General features: G+C 43.5%; 1 protein-coding gene across 1 annotated transcript in view; it reads right to left on the reverse strand.

The window, feature by feature from the left end:
• Positions 1-9,761: 9,761 nt before the first annotated feature.
• cpeb2 (cytoplasmic polyadenylation element binding protein 2) overlaps positions 9,762-19,610 on the reverse strand; it is a gene marked incomplete at both ends in the record, with an annotated part of 19,745 nt that continues 9,896 nt past the window's right edge. Inside the window, 9 exons of the mRNA XM_080548239.1 lie at positions 9,762-9,989; positions 10,649-10,830; positions 11,183-11,297; positions 11,801-11,919; positions 12,268-12,357; positions 12,669-12,833; positions 14,037-14,060; positions 16,438-16,488; positions 19,005-19,095. Coding sequence (XP_080404365.1) covers positions 9,762-9,989; positions 10,649-10,830; positions 11,183-11,297; positions 11,801-11,919; positions 12,268-12,357; positions 12,669-12,833; positions 14,037-14,060; positions 16,438-16,488; positions 19,005-19,095 — 1,065 coding nt within the window. The remainder of the gene's footprint in view (positions 9,990-10,648; positions 10,831-11,182; positions 11,298-11,800; positions 11,920-12,267; positions 12,358-12,668; positions 12,834-14,036; positions 14,061-16,437; positions 16,489-19,004; positions 19,096-19,610) is intronic.

Raw genomic sequence — 19,610 nt, forward strand, 5'->3', positions numbered from 1 at the left:
AACTGAGGAGAAGGATATTGTAGGAGGTGCGGGACTTGATTGGAAGCCAGTGGAGGTGGATGAGGGTGGGGGTGATCTGCTGCCACGGCTTTGTTTGTGTGAGAACCCTGAGAACAGGACACCATTGCAGTAGTCCAGGCGGGAGGTGGCAAATGCATGCACCAGGGTTTCAGCAATAGACTCTGAGAGTGACGGTCAGAGTCCTGCAATGTTCCTTAGGTGGAAGAAGGCGGATTTGGTGATGGACTTGGGATTGGAAGGAGAGGGTGGAGTCAAGGATGACACAGCCGTCAACCTCGAGTATGAAGTCACCAACCTTCCGGAGCAGCACCTTGGGTGCCACAACCATGAGTTCTGTTTTCTTACTGTTAAGTTTGAGAAAATGTTATGACATCCAAGTTTTTATTTCGTGCAGGCAGTTGACATGGGACTGAGGGGGGAGCTGGGAGGATGTAGTAGTGCTGAGATAGATTTGGGTATCATCAGCTTAGCAGTGGAAGTTGAGGCCGTGAAGACGGATGATCTGGCCGAGGGGGAGCATAGATGGTGAACAGGAGGGGTCCAAGCACAGAGCCTTGAGGCACACCATGATTTACTGGGGCTGGGGGGGAACTCGAGCCATTTATGGTAACAAACTGTTCACTGTTGGAGAGGTAGGATTGGAACCAGGAGAGGGCTGTGCCGGTGACACCTAGGAGGTCAGATAGGCGGTTGAGGAGGATGGTGTGGGAGACAGTGTCAAAAGCTGCAGAGAGGTCCAGGAGGACGAGGATGCTGATGCGGCCAGAGTCAGCAGCGATGAGGAGATTGTTGATTATCTTGATGAGGGCGGTCTCCGTGCTGTGGTGTAATCTGAAGCTGGATTGGAGGGGCTCATAGAGCTCATGATTGGACATGTGTTGATGGAGTTGGCCGGCGGCTACTTTTTCCAGAGTTTTACTGAGGAAAGGAAGGTTGGAGATCGGCCGGAGGTTGTGAAGGTCATCAGGGTCCAGACTAGGCTTTTTGAGAATGGGGGTAAATGAGGCAGTTATGAAACTTGTGGGGACTATATCAGATACCAGAGAGGCGTTAATAATGTCGGGTAATGTAGGGTATGGTGGAATAATATGCCTGATAAGACATTTTATTTATTGATAAGAATATTATTTATCTGACTGAATTCACAAGAGTCAATAGACAGTCTGAGTGAAATCAACACACTAACGACCCCAGGCAATAGGAACTGATTTCCTTTATATCCTATACAATGAAATTGTATTTGGCTGTGGCCAGACAATAGACACATCTAAATGATTACAAAGACCTAATTGCTATCTTTTCTCTTAAACCTGCATCTAGAGAGACTGAGCAATCTAGAGCATTTCTCGTTTTTTGTGTTTCCCCAGGCCCAGTGCTCTAGGACCAGACTAAACCAGTTTGTGGCCTTTGTGTCCCTTTTCCACCTTTTGTGTCTCTAGTGTCTCTAGGAGAAAGTGGGGGTCGATTCCCCCCTAACCTCTTCTCAATCTGCATCACAGCCAGCCCTCCTCATACAGGAAATGCCTGTGATTGGCCTGTACCTTACCTGAGGGCATGACTGTTACCTATGTATAAATATCCCTGCCTTCCCTGTGTCTTGACTTTTCGTGAGAACCTTTTCACTGTTAGGCTTGTTCTGACATGCTTGTAAAACTGTTCTCCTCTTGCAAGAGTATATATTAAATACCTTTTCCTATGCAATTTGAAATGAAGCAGGCTGCCTTTTGATTTTATATTTAGATACTTAATTAATTCTATAACAAGGGGCATAGGGTGGGTAGGCAGTCCTTGACCAGGGCTGTGGGCATGGGGTCCAGGGAGCAGGTGTAGTTCTTTGCCATGGTGACCGACGTGGCGACTTGAGGTGGCTGAGGTGCGGGTGGAGGGGGAGGGGCTAGCGCCAGGATGGAGTCAACGTAAGTCCAGGATTCAATAATAGAAGCATGACTCACTGCTCAGAAAAACAATACTGTATGCCATAATAAGCAGGAAGACACAAGATCACTGAAAGATTAATCAACTACACACACTGCACCTCACACGCACGCAGGCATGCACACACACACACACACACACACACACACACACACACACACACACACACACACACACACACACACACTTTCTCTTTCTCTGTTGTCAGCCAACAGAGTTGCATGTCATGTTTCAGCGGCTGCAGTTTAAAAATTCCTTCTGCCAAAGAATTCCTGTGTCATGATATCACAACTACAACTATTGTGTCGGATAAACCCTGTATGTGAAATGAGCCATGCAGACCGAGAGACACACACACACCTGGTAGGGAGCCACACACAGAACACACATTTAGTCATGTTCCAGGCTGTATGATGCAATAACCCCCACCATCAGTTGAGTTCATGATAACAGGAAATGTTTGACTAAACACTGAGTTTAATGATGATTTAGAAAGAGAGAGAGAAAGGGAGGGAACTACAGAGAAAGAGAAGGAACTGGTGGACAGAATAGTACAAAATAAAAATAAAAAACTTCCATTGAGGAACTGCATGACCTGGCACGCTTACATGACATACAGTAAGATTGTAGTAAGACAGTAATGTTACCGGCAACTGCGGACTCCATTTGCACACCAAGGACAAGCAAAAATATACTCCACAAATGTGGTCAGACATTCCTAAAACATCTGTATTAATTACACTCAATTTACTGTGGTAATCGCTGTGAAACATCTATCAGGATCCGGGTGTCATGGTCAGCAGCTGCGCGGATTCCCAGTTGATGATGAACATTGCCACCTTGAATGTCCTATCTAGAGAAATGCTACCGCAAGCAATTCCATAAGTTCTGATATTTACAGCACAGATTAGTTGAGTGTTATTCTGCTCTTTGTTTGTGTGTGTATGTGTTTGCATGTGTGTGGGCATTAGCATGCTAGCTGTCTGTGTTTATTCACCTGCTCTGTGGTCTGTGTGTCTCTGACCATAGTGTGGGGTTAGGGATGAGAGATTAGGGATTGTGTGTATGTTAGTATATGAAAATGTTTGCAGCAAAGTATTTAATCAGATGTCAGACCCAGCATGCACCCTGTCCTGAAGAGGAGGTTACAATCCCACTGCATTACCCTCACACACGTACCCATGTTCACATACACACACAAGCAGATAGACAGTCAGTCAGTCAGTCAGTCAGTCAGTCAGACAGTCAATCAGTCGACAGTCAGACAAACAGACAGACAGACAGACAGACAGACACACACACACACACACACACACACACACACACACACACACACACACACACACACACACACAAAAGACCTCTTCAACCCCACTACCCCCGGTACAGTTTCTCCACTGTAAATAAATTCATAATAATAATTTAAAAAGAAGTAACTCTTCCTTTTTCTCTAGCATTGTGACTGCCAATGGCCAATTGTGTTATGTCTCCTTCGATTATTAATAAGGCTATTGAAGCAAAAGGCCGCTCTCAGTGGAATGTGTTTTCCATGGGAGATTATTGAGCGCACCAATGAGCCAATGTCAGGCCTGAGTGAACATCTACACCCATCATTTCCAAGGAATGATGTCATTATTGGAACCTGCCTATCATCAGAGCACTGACCCTGCTCTACTGCACACACACACACACACACACACACACACACACACACACACACACACACACACACACATGAAAGTGAAGATGTTAGCCAAGACGTATCATCAGTCGGAGTTAATTCATAACAAAGCAGAGAGTATTACTTTGATATGATGAGAGTAACCGTATGGCATCTCTGGGTGTGTCTTCATGACTTCAATAGTGAAAACGTGTGTCCTGTATCCATTTCACCCCAAGTGAAAAGTAAAGAACATGCATGGTGATATCAAGGTGAAAGTGACAGCAGATTGATCATTATTTCAGTGACCATTGCAATGACATAAATTTATGACATGCAGAAAAGTGTGTAGAATAAATGAGGGATTTGATGATTGAACGTTCTCAGCTTCTTACCTCTCAGACGAATGTCGTCCTTCCTTCCTGTTGACTCTTTTGAAGATGTTTGGTGTTTAAGTGTGTTGATTATTGTCTCTCTCTCCTCAGACCTCCTGGCTGGTCAGACTCCAGTGTCGTTGGAGAACATGCTCAGGTTCTCAACCCTCTGTGTGTGTCTCTCTCCTTCTCCGACATCTGCTCAGCGTCTCTGCTCCCTCTCAGCTTTGTGTATTGTAATAGCTGCCTCCCCGGTGTCATTCAGCCTCCCCCCTCCGCCCCCTTCCCCTCCCTATCCAACCCCTCCCTGCTTGCCTCTTCCCCCCTCTCCTCCCCGGCCCGCTTGCCTCACTGCAAGCATAACAACTACATTCTTAGAAAAAGAAAAAAAAAGTCTGATCCAAAAAAAGGTTCTTCATTCATCGCTGTAGGGGAACCCTTTGGGGAACAATTGTGGGGTTCCATGTAGAACCCTTTTGGTTTTCAGTTGCATTGCACACTGTCTCTCTCTCTCTCTCTCTCTCTCTCTCTCTCTCTCTCTCTCTCTCTCTCTCTCTCTCTCTCTCTCACACACACACACACACACACACACACACACACACACACACACACACACACACACACACACACACACACACACACACACACACAACTACTAATACTACTACTGCTACTACTCTCCCCACTATTGTTGTTGTGTTTCTGCTGCTAAATACTTATGCTACCATATGCTATTGTTTTTTGGTTTATATATATTATATATATACAGTATATTAATAAAATGATTATTACTTTGTTGCACTGTTGAGGAGCTAGCTAGCCTTAAGCATTTCATTGCACTGTCTTCGACTGTATTCTGTGTCAAATAAACGTATTTGATTTGAAGTTGAACTCTTTCCACAAAGGATTCTCAAGGATTCCACTACAAGGACACTACTGTTTTCTAACAGTGTACAGTATTACCCACACAGTAATACTCAGAGACCAGAGACACTGAACATTTATTATTGTCAGTCACAGCAGGTCAGTTCATTCAGAATCAGAATGAGTTGATATCAACAATCACAACTGACTGCAGAACTGTGCCTTATAATTCAGTGTGTGTGTGTGTGTGTGTGTGTGTGTGTGTGTGTGTGAGACACAAGCTCAAGAAAACCAATCAGAAGTTTCAATTGTAACAATTAGCCTCTAGATGGCGCTATATGTGCAGTAAAAGAAGGTGCAACAGTGGGAGTTGTGTTTAAGTTTGGCAGAGGGGGTTTAGTTGTCAGATGGGTTCCTGTCTATTCGTGTGAAAGCACAGGTGTGCCAAAAGGAGCAGAACAATGGACACACTACCACTTTTACTGTGGTCATGGTCACACTTGCCCATGTGTTAAACCTGATTTCAAAAGCCATTTATTCTGAACCGACCACAAGCTCTTCATGATGCCTCCTATGCTGGGCAGCAGGCCATGTTGGATGACCAGGACCATTCATTCATTCATTCATTCATTCATTCCATGGATGTGTTCAGTGGCCAAGTCAAGCCTGCTCTGGTTCATCATGCCATGATGTGTAGTAACAAAAGTGACTTACTGTACAGTGTAAGACTAGTAGTTCTATGAACTCAGACAATGCACATAGATCAGTAACATCACTATCTGTTCCGATGGGAGCACCCACATTCCCCTGAAGCTAGGCAAGCATGCAGAGACTAGCATGTCCTATAGTTGTAGGAATATAGAAGCAGAACAACAGATCACAGATAAGACAAAGACAGTGGCCATGTTGTGTCTGAACAGAATGGGTCTTTATTGAGGAAATGAAAAAAAAAGATTGTAATCAACACCCATTTAAATACAAAACAAACAAAAATAAAAATCAACATGATATTCATTTTGCATATCAAAGAACCATTCAGTAATATAGTTACAATCCCAACACCCCATCAATCACTTTTGTGAATCTATACACACACACTCCGATTTAGAAATTAGTTACTTTAACAATATTACAAAGATTTAGCTTCAAAAATAATTCAACGTAAAATAATATCTTAGCAATTAGCATCTTAAAATTATATATATTTTCACATAAAAATACAAAATAATATGAATGACAATATGAAAAGTATTCTGCTATTATTAAATGAAATAAAAAGGAATAAAACAAAACGAAATGAAATAGAAATATGAATGAAAAAGTCTCTCCTTTTGTTAGCAAAACACTATCCAAAATAACTACAATCATTTACATCAGTACAAAGATATCTGGATTTAAAAATAGTTGCAATGAAAAAAAGGGGGTTTATTTTCTGACAGTAAAAAATGACACTGTGGATCAGAAATCTGCAAAATATGCAATGAAAAAAATAAATCTGCATTTAAAAAGGTTTACACTGTAATTCTTACTTTTTATACAAACATTAGAAACAGTATTGCACGTCACAACACAGATTCGAGGTTAGTCAGCCTTTCAAAATGTGTTATATTCAAGTTTCAGAGCATCTATGAGGAGAGGCAGCGAAGGCCTGGATGCAACAGGGGGAGAATCTCAAGTGTCTTCCATGAATATAATATAACCTCAATGTTTCCTTCCTTCAAATAACATGTATCATGTGTACTTGTATATGAACCCAATAATATATTAAAACATGTATATATTAATAGATATATCAATATATACATCATGACATGATTCTTTGTGTCTTTAAACAGAACCCTGTTACTGGACAGAATTAGAATATGAGGGGAAATAAAATGTGTTTAACAATAACCCTATTGAAATAGAAAAATACAATCAAAATCAAATAGTTATTTGTCTACAAAAATAGTGAAATAAATATGATTCTTACAAAAAGAAAAAACGCACATACAAAGTAACAGTGTTCAACATGTAAAATATGACATAACACTTACAAACACCACAAGGAGTCGGGTGTTACAGGACAATGGTGACAATGTCCCAACAAGCTTCTGCTCTAAGAATAACACCATGAGAGCTGGGGCCACAGGGACAAACATGGGGGGCGGAATCATTCATTTGCTTTGGGATTATTCATTTGCTGGGCCATCGCTCATCATTTTTGGGGCCGCCATTTTGGAAACCCAGTCGTAGTACTAGTACTGTCCCTGCGGCACACACTTCTGTCAAATCAAAACACAGGCACACATTCCCTGTAACACCTGGACTCCCTCACAATATATTAGAAAATATTAGATCACGGCTTCATTCACATAGAAAACCTAAGACCACCGGTTCACACAATTTCTTTAAATAAGTCATTATGAAAAAATAAAAATTCAATAAATCATCTGGTAGAATCATAAATAGGTAGAGAAGTTCTGCTGAACTACATTTTCTTTTGTATGGGTGATGAAATGGGAGCAAAATAGATAATTTCCCAAGTCTGCATTCAAATCAATGATCTGCAAGGGTGAACATACGCAATAATTCAATTATTTAAGGGAAATGAGAGGGAAATATAGAAAAATTAGTGCATAATATATATTATAAAAAGTTATCAGTGATACTTGGGGATTGAGTGGAGGATGGGTAACACGAAGACATTAAACAAATAAATTATCAAAACATTAATAAATAAACATAAAATGTCATCTCCATAAAGTAGTAGTAATAACAGTACACATTTTGATGCCTGAACCACGCAATACCAAGGACTTACACACCAGGGTATGAAACACAGGAACACCATGACACAGGGATATACTGCAGTAGAGATACAGAACATGTACAGTACCAGACGGCTAGCTAGGGCGCCAGCATCCATCGCTCACAGGAGGGATTGTCCCTAAAGAGAGTATTCAAGAGTGACTGTGACCTCAGAGTCACAGTCCCAAAAACAACAAGTCAGAACACAGCTATTTATATTCAGCTGACCAGAAAAAAATAACCTTACTACTGTATATAGTCATTATCCTCATCGATGACAATGAGTGAGGGGATATTTCTTTCTTTGCCATCTTCCACTAGCAGGACATAACTAGGACAGGTTTCCCCCCAATGTCTGGAGCCTCATATCAACAGTATGAGAGCTTGATTGTTTTGACCAATTATCAAAAAGGAGAACAGTCTTATTCAACTGTTGAAGATATAGCAAATACATAGAACGGGAACAAATGTTGGACAGATGCTCCCTTATGGAACCTTCTCCATGACAACATCTGAATGGTGGTGTTGTTTGGTCAACTCGCCCTACTGCATGGCACACACACTACATTGCATAAACACGCACGCGCACACGCACACGCACACACACACACACACACACACACACACACACACACACACACACACACACACACACACACACACATACACACACACACACACACACACACACACACCTCCCTCTCTTATGTTGTCCATAGCTGATCAGGCCTAGCTACTGTGTATGGTTTTGGTCTGCTAAGGGCTACGCTACATTACCTTTGTAACCATAACAAGGTGTGTGTGGGGTGGGTGGGGGAGGGGGGTCAGGAAGGGTGAATGGTTCTCCTCTGAATCTACATTGTAACTAAACTAGAACCTCAGTCCACACAAACAAGACCCACACAGCACAGAGACGACACAGACACACACCACTGAACACACACCACTCGACTTCTCAACAGGCTTTTGTTTCTCCCCGTAAACCACCCCTTCACACAAAATGGTGGCATCCACTAATCTACAGTAGGACCAATATCGCATTTTTTTGTTATAATAGGTATGTAAACGGATCAAACGACGGTTAAACATCAATGCATGCAATATTTTTTGAGTAAGTAGTTTTCACTTTTTTCTTGGTATCTCTTTTCTGACATCTAGGCTTCTGTCATTTTTGTTCATGCTACTCACTGTAGGATTTTCAAACATGCACTTTAATTTTCACATTCTATTCTTCCATGGCGATTGGGGGCCATGAGTGTTTTGAGTGCGGACTGCATTTAATTTTTCAAGATTTCGATTTATAGATGGCATTAAATATAACACTTATACATCTATTCATATATTATATACAGCAGCAAAGCTTCTAACATAGCTTGTGATTCAAAAGTTTAAATAGTGTTATTACAAACCAGATTCATATTTTGAGGTAATATTTTTCAGGTCAAAATGAGAGCAGAAATAACCCTATCATTTGTTTTTTTTAAAAGTCTATTCCCCCGGTAAGGAAAAAGAGCACATAGCAACAATAGAAAATAAGAATTTAGTTTTGTGGCAGAAATGTATCACTTTTTATGCTTCCTATGGTTTTGCTACCTTTGGTAATGACCTGGGGCAGGCGTCTAGATTAGATAATCAAGGTTTTCCCAGAAACAAGTGCGCGCTACACCCACAAGAGGGTGGCTAGCAGCAGACAGACAAACTGACAGACAGGCTGCCCACATGCAAAAACATTCTCATATCTACTTTAAATCTTACATATAAAAATAATTTGAAAAAACTACAAAAAATCAATCTCTTTTCTCTTCTTTTCTCTTCTTTCTTTTCTTTTTTTTTTTCTTTTTTAAATCTCCTCTTAAAAAACATGAAAGTACCACAAAAAAGTTGTCAGAGCCTGAGATGTGAGGGGGGTTTTGGTGAAAAAACTGAGGCTTATAGTGTTTTGGCTGCTACAAAAGATATATTGACTTGTATACTGTTATGTACTCTATACTGATAGCTTTAGGGTAAGAGAGACAGAGCGATGCACGTTAATCCTGCCTTGCGGTGTCTCGCTTCTTCCTTGCTCCTTTTCCTTCTGACCGTGTTGTTGCCGGGGGGTTAGCGCTGGTTGTGTCCCACTAGTTCCAGCGGAAGTGGATTTGGCGGGGGCGGTCAGCCCCCTCTTTGACCAGCGGCTTGTGAAACTCTCGGCCAGCACGGGAGTGGATGTTGGCCCAGCAGAACTCGCAGTAGTACTGGAGACAGGTGACGTTGGCGCAGAAGAAAGGGGCAAACTTGCCCCCACAGCGTGCCCCCTGGCACTCATCACACAGCTGGTCGTCCAGGACGTACGGCTTCACCTCCACCTGCACAGAAGGACAGAGTAACAGTTACAGAGAAGACACAGGTCCATGTTCTGAGACAGGGCTACATTCATACATTCACACAGAAAATGTACTACAGTATATGGACAGATTAGGGAATAACACTAAACTACAGAAAGATCAGAGTTAGAAATACTACAATAGAATACATAAAACAAATGTAATAACTCAAGTAATATACAGAAAGAGTACATGGTACAATGGAGCAGGTAAATGTATGTACAAGGCTGGGAAGCTGTGAGAAGCTGAGTGAGACTCAGAGACAAAGAGAGGAGAGATGGAGCTAATTCAATCAGCGCTAACAAGCTTTTGCCTCGCCATAGCAACCGACCACTGACACAATCTGTGTGTGTGATGGTGATGGCAAATGTGCACTCCTCTTTCTTTGAACCGCAAATCCTCATGAGAACACACACACACTCACACTCACACTCACACTCACACTCACACTCACACTCACACTCACATTCACATTCACACACTCTCACACACACACACACACACACACACACACACACACACACGCGCACACACACACACACACACACACACACACACAAAATCCCTTGAAAAACATGAGGAGAGTTTCTCAAAAAGGATTGTGTTGCTACTGAGAGAGGGTGGGGGAGGGGGGACTGTACCCGCTTGTCAATGTCTCCATGCTGCAGCTGGACGAATCGGGCGCTGATGGCGGCAATGTAACTCTGCTGATTGGAGAAGGCCACACGTCCCGCCCCTTTGGGGTACTTGAGTTCTGGGTCAGTGTCAATCCCGGCATAGCATACCCCTCCGTAGAGGCGGTCCATAATCATAGCCAACTCCACTAGAGAGAGACAGAACCATGCAGCGAGGAGGGGGAGAGAACAAAACAAAGAGTTAATTAAATTAATAAACTGAAGAGGGAGTGAGAAAAAGAAGAATAGAGGGGGGGAGGAGATGAGGAAGTCACACAGGAGTAGGTGGGATGGGGGAAGGGGGTTAAGAGAGAGTGGAGGGGGGGGCTGTCCAATATGGATTATTCTAGGTGTGATGATAACATTGGGCAAACGATGATAAAAGACACAGCATCTGTTTATCTATTTCAACATCACATAAAACAAACACAATGACTGATTAGGTGCAGCAGAGACTGGATCTGACAGCCCTTCTTGTAGATTGTGTCTGTGTGTGTTTACCTGCTCTGAGTGGGCGAGGAACCCCTCCCACAAAGATGGTCTTGCGAGGATCGAGGGGCTGGGAGCCGTCCATCACAAAGTCACTGTCGCTCAGGTTCCACGGGCGAATCTGGACCTGGAGGTCACACACACACACACACACACACACACACACACACACACACACACACACACACACAGTTAGCGGGATATAATCTGGACAACAAGCATTGGACAACCCATACATTGAATCATATGTATTCCATGACTAAACAGTATAATCCAATATCCATACTAGCATACTACGTAGCATGCCCAACACATTGCTTTATTCTTTGTGGTCCACCTAGTGGGTATTGTCCACTTGTGGGTATTTGGAACACAAATAATAGTGGTGGTGGTGCCTTCAATCTCATGGTTCTCTATCTAGATGGGGATCAGACAGGGTTTCAAAGAGTATTTGACTCTTTAAAATATTTGATTGTGTTTTTCTAGAGAGATTGAACCAATGGTTACGTCCCAAAAATACCTCACCCTATCCATCTGGTATGGACAAGACAGGCTCAAGCAAACACTCAATGTATTTGAAATTATTTTAAATCCTATTTGGGCCGGGTCAGTAGGGAGAGAGTGACTCACTGGTTTGTCCTTGATGGTGGGGCTGGACACACACAGGTACAGTTTCCCATCCTCTTCCAGACACGCTTCAATCAGAGCCTGCACCGAGGTCTCCTCCTGGAACAGCAGGAAGGCATATCCTACACACACACACACACACACACACAGACACAGACACACACGCGCAACACACACACACACAAACACACACACACACACACACACACACACACACACACAGTTAGCGGGTTACAATCTGGACAACATGCAGAGCAGCTACACAAACACTGTAACCGTGTCCTGGTAGATCCACCATGTCTGTGCTCCAAAAGCACTGCAGCAGCATCTAGGTTCACCCCTATGATGCCCATGATGGGAGGGTATACAGGTCATAAAGACACAGGATTCTGACACACACTCATTTCCATGTTGGGGAACCCAAAAGCCATTGATAGAATGGTGTTGTTTTGGCAGAGTTTGGGCTGTACCTTTAGGGGGGAAGTAGGATTTGCTCTCTGCCTTGTGGGGCCAATCCACCACCAGATGGCCAAAACGACGGAAGCTGGTCGTGATCTCATCTGTCGCAATGAACGATAGTGGAGGAGAGAGAGAAAAAGAGGGAGAGAGGGAAAGAGAGCAGTATTGAAGTGAGTAAGAACACCCTTCCATGCCGGGACGTAGACATAGCCTCACAGAGAGACAACGGCCCAAACTCAAATGTCTTTCCTCTATCGCCACCTCCATCTCTAAACTAATTGGAGGAGAAGGTCTGAGGATCCTCCCCTTGGACCTTCTCCTCCAATGTGAAGAGAGAGGAAGGAAAGACGTTTCAAGGAAAGATGTTTCAAGGAAAGACGTTTTGACAGTATCCTGCTCTTTCTCCTCTCACCTTCATCAATGTCTGGGGGCAGGCCGCCCACAAACACCTTACGGGAGAAGCGCTCGATGCGTTCGCCGTTCTGGTGGGGGTAACAGTTGGGGGACCCCAGGACGGCCTGGTTACCGTGCCCGTCGTCCAGGAGACTGTCCTCGATGGGGAACAGGGAGGAGCGGCCTGGAGGAGAGGAGGGGACATGTTGAGACCACAGACATAAACACTGACAGAGTCACGTGACACGCAAGCACACATATGTGACTGCAGCTGGTGAGAGGGGGAACAAGTCAGCAATTGACCAAATGTTCAGACTTTTATTCAGAAAAATGTATTTGATTTGCATTGATTTTCAACAATGTTTCAGTAAAACAATGTGTTTTGAATCAATGCTCTTTTAAAGGTGATTTTAAATAAATTAAGTCACCACCCACAAATGATCTTACATTTTTCAGTCCAATTTTTATTAACATTTCCCAGAATAAAAGTCTGAACATTTGGTCGCTTGCCGACTAGTTCCCCCTTTCACCAGCTGCCGTCACATAATGTTGTGCATACGCAATGAGGGGTATGTGTGTGTGTGCCAAACAGTGCTACCTAAAGATGCTGTTAGAACTCAGCTAGAACATTGAAGAATGTAATCTTACAAATGTTCTATAATAGAACTCATACACACAAGGTCTACAAATGCGGTCCCATTTACACCTCTCTTTGGGCCGCTGTACTGTTGCCAGATAACAGTGTGACCGTACAGACATAAACACTGACAGAGTCACGTGACACGCAAGCACACATACAGGATGGAGGATTATGTCCAATCAAGTATTTATAGGTGTGTAAGACAAGACCAGGACACCCAATCATGATTGCTCGACCCATAGCTAAGGGACAGACAGACAGCAGGGAGGGCAGGGCAGGTCTGGAAGGGATGGGAAGCTAGGGATATTAGTGTCTTGAAACCCATTGTCAAAATGCTGTGTCTGGATATGAACACATGCAGTGCAGCATTCAAATTGATTGATAACCAGATCTGGTCTCAAGCTATCTGTGAGCACGTTAGCCTGCCTGGAGTGCCAGATGAGCGGAGTTTGCACTTTTAGGACTAATGCATTGGTTGAATTGTGTCAGACAAACTCACTCGAGCACAGCTAAGCATTTGGAATTACAATATTAAAAAGGATGTTTACTCTGCAGCAGTTATTGATACAGCCATGTTTGCTTTACATGTGGTAAGGCTAGCTGTGGAAGCATTAAACCATACTGTGAATGTGCGCGCGCGCGCGCACACACACACACACACACACACACACACACACACACACACACACAGACAGCAAGAGCCACTGTGACACAGACTGCACAGACGTGGTAGGAAGGTAGGTTTACCTCGACGTCTTCCATAGCTTCTGGCTGCGTGTAAACAAAGTAGAAACAAAGTTGTGTTTTAGCTGTGAAGACATTCCTCACAGTACTGTAAAACATCCACTATTCTCCTAATCACACTACATCGACAAACCAAGATGAGCTGCACTATTGTAATGCATTGTTATATTGTGTTACATTTGAGTAGATGTAACTGCAACTTGGACTTGGAGCTGCTTTTTGTCCAGGTCTCCCTTGAAGAAACATTACATACAATTTAAATAGAATTGAATCCGCATCCACTATTGTGCTGGAAAGGCCGGGGAATGGGAGAAGTGAAAATACGTCAGCATAACGTGGTTCAGGTCGGCCCTGCGGTGTGAAAAGGCCTGTAGAAAGTAATTTCACACCTCTGAGTAGCTTTATTTACCCTACTCCCTTCATCTCCTTACTGACTTGTTGAAGTGAAACATGATAATTGTCACAGATTTGAAGTATGTTTATCTTAATATGGAAGGCAGAACTTGCTTCAGAATTGTGACACCGAAGGGGCAAGTTGTGTAAGCAGAGAGCCACCTCATGAAAATGACACTAGGCTTCTAACCACATCTCATTACCATGTGACCCATATAAACAATCCTTCCCTTTAAACATGTGACCAACACCACCCAGCGTTTCACCTGGTCATGTGACGTTTACTTTTTCGACTGAGTGTCATGTGAGGGAGACACACTGCCCCACACACATTCCCCTTCAATATACCTTTTTTTTAAATCTCAAAACACAGTGTCTATAGATTATATTATATTGGATTTCAATCAGAAGATTGACATGGCCAGTCAAGAACACTTTTTAGCTCTGAAAAACTCATTAATTTGCTATGGCAGTATGTTTTATTGTCTTACTGTGTGTGTGGACATGAACTGGAGTGTGATAAAACAACAACGGACATATCTCTGACTAGAATATTCATACAAGACCAATATCACTGCTATGGTGCCCAGGAAACACTTTTGCACTCGGGGGAGTGGGGGGGGCTGGTTAGGGTATTGACATTTCAACTGACACACAGTATAGCACAGCAGGATACAACACAAGACAGAGGAGCTTAGCATACTTAGCATTAACATGAGTACTGATAATGCTGAGTAGCAAATAAAACAACACCAACATAGGACAATTATGTAAAGAATAGAAATGAATGACACAAATTCCCCTCACATAGTGTATGTAGCCCACATCCTATTGAACCCACCACTCTATATAGCTTTTCTAAATGTGTATGTGTATGCTTTCTAAATCTGTGTATGTTAACCAAACCCTAATTCACACTACAGAGCCAAACTGAGCCAAGATCCAAGCCTAGCTGTACTGGGCTAGCCTGGTTACGCATCCACCATAGAGGCTGAAACAGTGCTTGAAAAGACAATGTGAAAGGAAAATACCTGAACCAGCACAGTATGGCGTTGTAGTGTGTAAAGCCCCAAAGATTCTCGAAGCAAAACATGTGACTGCTGCCAACAAAAGCTCAAATTAGGTCAAAAAGCTACAATGAAATCGTGAATGCTGGGCCTTTTTTGATACCTAGTTAGCCATACCGTCCGATGAGGGCCTTGATGTGCCCCATTGGTACTGAGTCATGTGATATTAACAAGTGAACACAACAGACATGGATGAAGCAGCGACAGACAGTACAGACAGACAGTACAGACAGACAGTACAGACAGTACAGTACAGGTCTACTGTACAGACAGTACAAACAGTACAGACAGACAGTACAGACAGTACAGACACACAGTACAGACAGTACAGACTAGGGGTGGGCATCAATGATCGACGATCGATAATTGATTGATAAGGATCTTGGTCGATCACAAAATATTTTGCTCGATAATCATTAATAAATTGAGTGGAAATTAGTTTGTCCACGTTATGTGTGAGAAATGAACTTTGCATTTGCCTTCGCATTGAATTTCGCAACGCAGTACGGCATGATGCAACAAGTTACGCCGCTCATTGCAAACACTGCGCAGTGACATAATAAATATTCCCCAAAAAATCAAAACAGATATTCTGCCACTCAGTTTTGTCGAGGGTTGAGGATTTTGTGCGCTCATGCAAATAGTCGAGCCAGCATATCCTATTCCATCGCGACGTTCCATAACCAGGCGCATAGAAATCAAGAATAACGTTTTTTCCCCAAGGAAAACATGCTTGTTATTTCTGCCCTAGGCGTTGTTTTAATGAAAAAAAAGCTTATCAATTAATCAATAATTGATCGTTAATTCTTGTGATTATCGAAAAAGAAATGTTTATCGTTTGCCCAGCCCTAGTACAGACAGTACAGACAGTACAGACAGTACAGACAGTACAGACAGTACAGGTTTACTGGTGCTACTGGCTAGAGAGCCGGAGAGATAATTACCATTGAGCATGAGCAGGCTGTCTGCCCCGGGGTAAGGACATCCCACGCGGCCTGACATGAGAGACACACATGCACCACACGCACACACACACATAGAGACACACACATAGGCGCACACGCGCGCGCACACACACACACACACACACACACACACACACACACACACACACACACACACAGATGAGACACACAGATGGAGAGGACAGGGCAAGGCCCTCACAGGCAATGCCATGATGGTGTGTGTGTGTATAAGGAGCAGCATCCTGGACACATGACTAGACTGAGCTCTACTGAACAGAACACTCTTTATCATATAAAACACCACACACCAACCAGCATTCCTCCTTGAATTCTGTACGCAGCCTCAGGTCAAAACCTCAATCACTTCCTGTTCTAACCCTAACTTACAAGTTGATCAACATGAGTGAATGTTCCCCAGGGTTTTTTTTTCCAGTAAAGGAACACCCCACCCAAAATGGAAACTGGGTTCATATTGTCAGAATATGTTCATGGTACATTCAGAGGGCATGTGTGAACTGAGAAAGAGAGGGGGGGCAGATTGGTCAGATTTGGGCCAGCGGACAAGGTGGCCACCATGGCTATTTCCACGACTGTATTAGCATAGCGCATTTCCTGTGCTGGGTTAGAGAAGCACATCTCTCTAAAGCCCTGCTAGGCTAGAGTTTGCCTTCTGCACTGTTAACCCAGTGCTATAAATGGCTGAGCACCGCCCACCCCCCTCCTCACACTTCTCTGGCTGTGAACGTGTGATCATGTCTAAATTTAGTCTCTCTCTCTCTCTCTCTCTCTCTCTCTCTCTCCCTTTCTCTCCCTCTCCCTCCCCTATCTGCTCCTGCAAGCAAAACAAGCCACTAAACCTCGACAGGACTGACAGGTCAACACGCCCCTATTCAACTGAGGAGGAACACTAGAGAGCAGACACCCAGAGAGCAGACACCCAGAGAACAGGCTGCTGTTCTTGTTAGAGAGGTTCCTGAACAATCCTTTGTCAGGATGCATCATCCCATGTAAGGGAATGAACATACAGCAAAATAAAAGTGACTCTCAACCCTAAAGTCACCTTTAGGCTGGTTCACCGGACACAGAATCCTAGACTAAAAAGTATCTTCAATGGAGATTCATATTAAAAATGTGTTATCTAGGTGGTCTGGGGTGGTCGAGGGGGTCAAGCACCATGGCCTACAGTGTACAGGGTTTGAATCCGCCCCCTGCCCTGCTTCCTGTCTTTCTCCACTAACTCTATCCAATAAAAACACTCAAAGAAATAACCTTTAACCAAAATAAATAATTAAAGATGTTATCTACTGTAGTCCAGGAGGGTATTCCACGTACGTTGATACATCAGCGATTAGTTGAAAAAGCCCGGTTAGAGTAAATCTTGACTGTGATTTAAGACTCAAGTCATTCCAATAACTCAAACCGGTCTTGTCTCGTCAACGCTAACTCTGTTCAGGCTTGGAAATGCTGTGCTTTGGGCGAGCGCACAGAGTAATAAGCAGCCCAGAACAGCCGATTGTCGAAAAGAAGATACTATGACTGATACTATGAAGATACTATGACTGGAAAATGAGAGCTCACCACTCAGCTGATGGAGCTTTATGAAGCCGAAAAATAAGAAGTAAAAAAGGGCAATACTACCGCAATTAACGACATTGCTGACAGAGTAAATGCGTACGTCATACTAGCCCCTACTTATTGTTTTATTTTTATTTTTTGATAAATTAACATTCACTACTATGGTTATATTATAAGCAGGCTAGCCAATATCAGATTAAACAACTCACTTACTTAAACAAATGTATTTATCGTAAATCGATTTGGATGATGGCTTCTAAAAGTATCATTTGATAATTATTATCAAAACAAGCCTGGATTTTCCTTTATCTGTGTTCATGGAATACCCCCCAGGACTAGACTTAATCTGTGTCCAGGAAGATGGTCCTTTAGGCCAGACATACACATGTATGGGCTGTCATATCCATGGGTTTGGTGAGTAGTGAAGGCAGTGAAAAAAAAAAAGGGGTAATTTTTTTTCTCTATGGGGAAGTCACTCAGGAGTCGGTCTCTAACCTCACACATGTCCAGCAGCTGAGCCCAGAGGCCTGTCACCCTACTCCCTCCCTGTGTCCTAACCTGTCAGAACAGACACTCTCTCTCTCTCTCTCTCTCTCTCTCGTTAAGAAGCAGGAGTAGGATCAGAGCTGTAAGGTCATTTAAAGGCACAGCCGGTGGTGGTGGTGGCAGTAATACTCTCTCAGCGGGGAATGAAAATAAGCCTCTCTCTCTCTCTCTCTCTCTCTCTGGAAAACAACATACCTCCTGAGAGCAATAAGCCTGTCACTCCCCTGTGTCAGAGAGCCTATACTATACTATAGTAGCAATAGAGTATAACACTATACTTTAGTGTACTAGAGTGGAGGCTAATCCTGAAGTGAATTGAATTCCAATTAGGTCAACCAGAATGCCCTCCCCTAACATCATCCTCATTGTCCTGCCCACTTCCCTTATAGTGAGACATGACTGGCTAGTGGGAGGGACAGGCTCACCCTTCATTGGATCCTGCTCCGCCCGCATGATGTCAATCAGAGAGCTTTCCAGAGAGTGCATGTTCAGGCTGTCATACATTCTAGGGCGGTCCTGAGAGAGAAAGAGAGGTAGGGAAAGAGGATGGGAGAAAAGAGATTCAAGGTTCAAGGCTCATCATTCAAACAAGGCATATGTAATTGCAAAAACACACACAACTACACACCCCCACCCACCCACCCACCCACCCACACACCCACACCCACACCCACACCCACACCCACACCCACACCCACACCCACACCCACACCCACACACACACACACACACACACACACACACACACACACACACACACACACACACACAGGTGATGAAGCCAGAGCCAGTGTGTATGTGGCTTTATAATAAGAGTGTGAGCACACACTCACGCACAGATTAAAATTCTTTCCGTATTTATTCACTTCAGAAGGACTGAGGTATGTTTGTGAGCAGGCAGCCTCAACAACGGATTCCCCAGGAACTCTGGACTCGTTCCCAGAGATGGGGAGCGGAAACCAAATCCAGGAATGGCATTTACCCAGAGTGCCTGCTAGCCTAGGACGGAGATTATGAGCTCATCAGAGGGG

The sequence above is a fragment of the Nansenia antarctica genome (genome assembly GCF_963989245.1).
Source record: "Nansenia antarctica genome assembly, chromosome: 1".
NCBI classification, from domain to species: domain Eukaryota; kingdom Metazoa; phylum Chordata; class Actinopteri; order Argentiniformes; family Microstomatidae; genus Nansenia; species Nansenia antarctica.